At 57.5% G+C, this 1,957-nt stretch overlaps 1 protein-coding gene across 1 annotated transcript in view; it reads right to left on the minus strand.

Annotated features, from left to right (window-relative positions):
- Positions 1–1,464: 1,464 nt before the first annotated feature.
- The window catches only part of VDBG_01112 (conserved hypothetical protein), a gene marked incomplete at both ends in the record, with an annotated part of 1,516 nt that continues 1,023 nt past the window's right edge, over positions 1,465–1,957 (minus strand). Inside the window, 2 exons of the mRNA XM_003009383.1 lie at positions 1,465–1,497; positions 1,570–1,944. Of these exons, the coding sequence (XP_003009429.1) occupies positions 1,465–1,497; positions 1,570–1,944 (408 nt within the window). The remainder of the gene's footprint in view (positions 1,498–1,569; positions 1,945–1,957) is intronic.

Genomic DNA, 1,957 nt, shown 5'->3' on the forward strand with positions numbered 1-1,957 from the left:
GTTAGCGTTTGTTGACGCAGGTCAGCCGTAGATGAGGTGATGTTGGTGGTTCTGTAGGTGGTGCTTGTGTACAGACGTTGTTAGGATTTTGTGTTCGTTGTCAAGACGTGCCAGCCTTAATGGGGACCGTTGACCCCCCTTCATATAAGTGTAGGACTGCCTTCCTTCCCCTATATCCCGGGTTGCACCTGCCCACATCCCCGATCCGGCAGAGAGGGGGGGGGGGGGCGTTTCGCTCCTTCTCCTGCCTACCTACCCGCTGGGGCGCGTTCGTTGCCGCCCGCCCGCCCCGGCGTGCTGCCGATCGCGAGACCCTAGACTGACATGCGGTGCAAAATGAGGTGAGCACACTCGGGGTCCTTTCCCCCCTCCTCCCTCTCGCGTGGCTTGGGTCTAGGCATGCTGTTGCGGGGTAGGTACCTTAGGTAGAGGCAAAGCGGGCTGGTTGCCTGACGCTGCAGGACTAAGGGGGTGCTGGAGGAATGCGTGCGAATGGCCCGGTAACGCTGCCTGTCTTGTGTACCTTACTTACCTAGGTAGCTGGACCATCCGTTCGCTGGGAGTACTTCACAGGCTGGCAGGTCTCGAAAGTGAGAGGTGAGAGGTGCTCCGGGGGTCTACGCGAGGAAAGGGCAGGAAACGGTACGACGCTTGACATTCAGGTGTCGTGACCCTCACGGTTTCGATGACTGGCGGTGGTGAGATGTGGGTGCGGGGGATGGGGGCATGGTACGATGCAGTGGCACGCATTCGGGGTAGCGTTGCCTTTCTGTTGTGTGGTGGACTGCACCAGCGTGTTCACCTCGGGCGGGCTGGCAGGTTGGAAGATGCTGGCTGACGCTGGCCGCGAGTTTTTGCAGTGCATTTGTCACAATTTCGTGGTGGGATGGAACGAGCGACAGCACACTCCGCTCGTGTGGTTGCATCGGGTGTGAGCACGAAAGTTCAACGTCATGTCTTGGTGTTGGTGGTGTGCACAGGTCATCCGGGGATCTCGATGTCTCGAACAAACATCTCTCTCAATATTTGACATGTCACACGGAGGTGGAAACTGGAGTACTGAGTACTTGCCGTTGAACACTTCAATTCACCCGAGTCAACGTCAGATACAAAGTCGCTATCTAATACACGGGCTTTCCCTCCATACTCCATCCCATGCTTCCTTCCGTCCAGCCTTCGACGCCAGCCTCGCTGACCATGACGTGACGGGGGTATACTTCCGTCCTCCCCGACACCGACACCAAAAAAAAAAAACCAAGAAGAATAGGAAAAGACCACCCGGGACCAATACAGATGACAGGCCCTTCATGAGGACTGGCGAAGAAAATGATACCCCATCTGGGGCTCCGACTATAAAACAAGACAAAGACGCCATTCGCTATGCAGCTATGTGACAAGGGGATAGCGGGCCAAGAAAAGGTATAGACACGGGAAGAGGTCAAGGTGTAAAAAAGGCAAAAGCGATCACGGAGTTCGGGGGCGCTTCCAGTAGTATTGCTATTTCCATGGTTAGACCTCGTCGAAATTCTGAAGGCAGGTAGCAGTCATAAAGGGGTAAATGGAACGTACCTTGTGCTGTTTCCTGCACGCCCGCAGACTCGGCTTGCGCAGGCCGTCAGTAACGGCGAGCCTCCGCTGCTCGTCGTCGTCGCCCTCGGGCATGTAGTAGTACTCGCTCTCGAGGGCCTGGCCGGCGGCATCCTTGCCCTGGCGCGAGATGATGCCAATGCAGACAGTGCCCTCGATGATAGAACGCAGCGTGCTCTTCGTGAGGCCACGCTTCTCCTCGGCGGGCAGCGCGTTCATAATGGCAGACAGGGGCGTGGACGAGAGGCGGGAGAAGGCGAGCTGGTTGACGACGTGGTTCTTGACCGTGGGGTTCTCAATCGCTGGTGCAGGCGAGGGCTCGCGCTTGGGAGACGGCTCGACCTCCTCCTCCTTCACCTTGGCGAGGGTG

Source organism: Verticillium alfalfae, genomic scaffold (genome assembly GCF_000150825.1).
Source record: "Verticillium alfalfae VaMs.102 supercont1.1 genomic scaffold, whole genome shotgun sequence".
Lineage (NCBI taxonomy): Eukaryota > Fungi > Ascomycota > Sordariomycetes > Glomerellales > Plectosphaerellaceae > Verticillium > Verticillium alfalfae.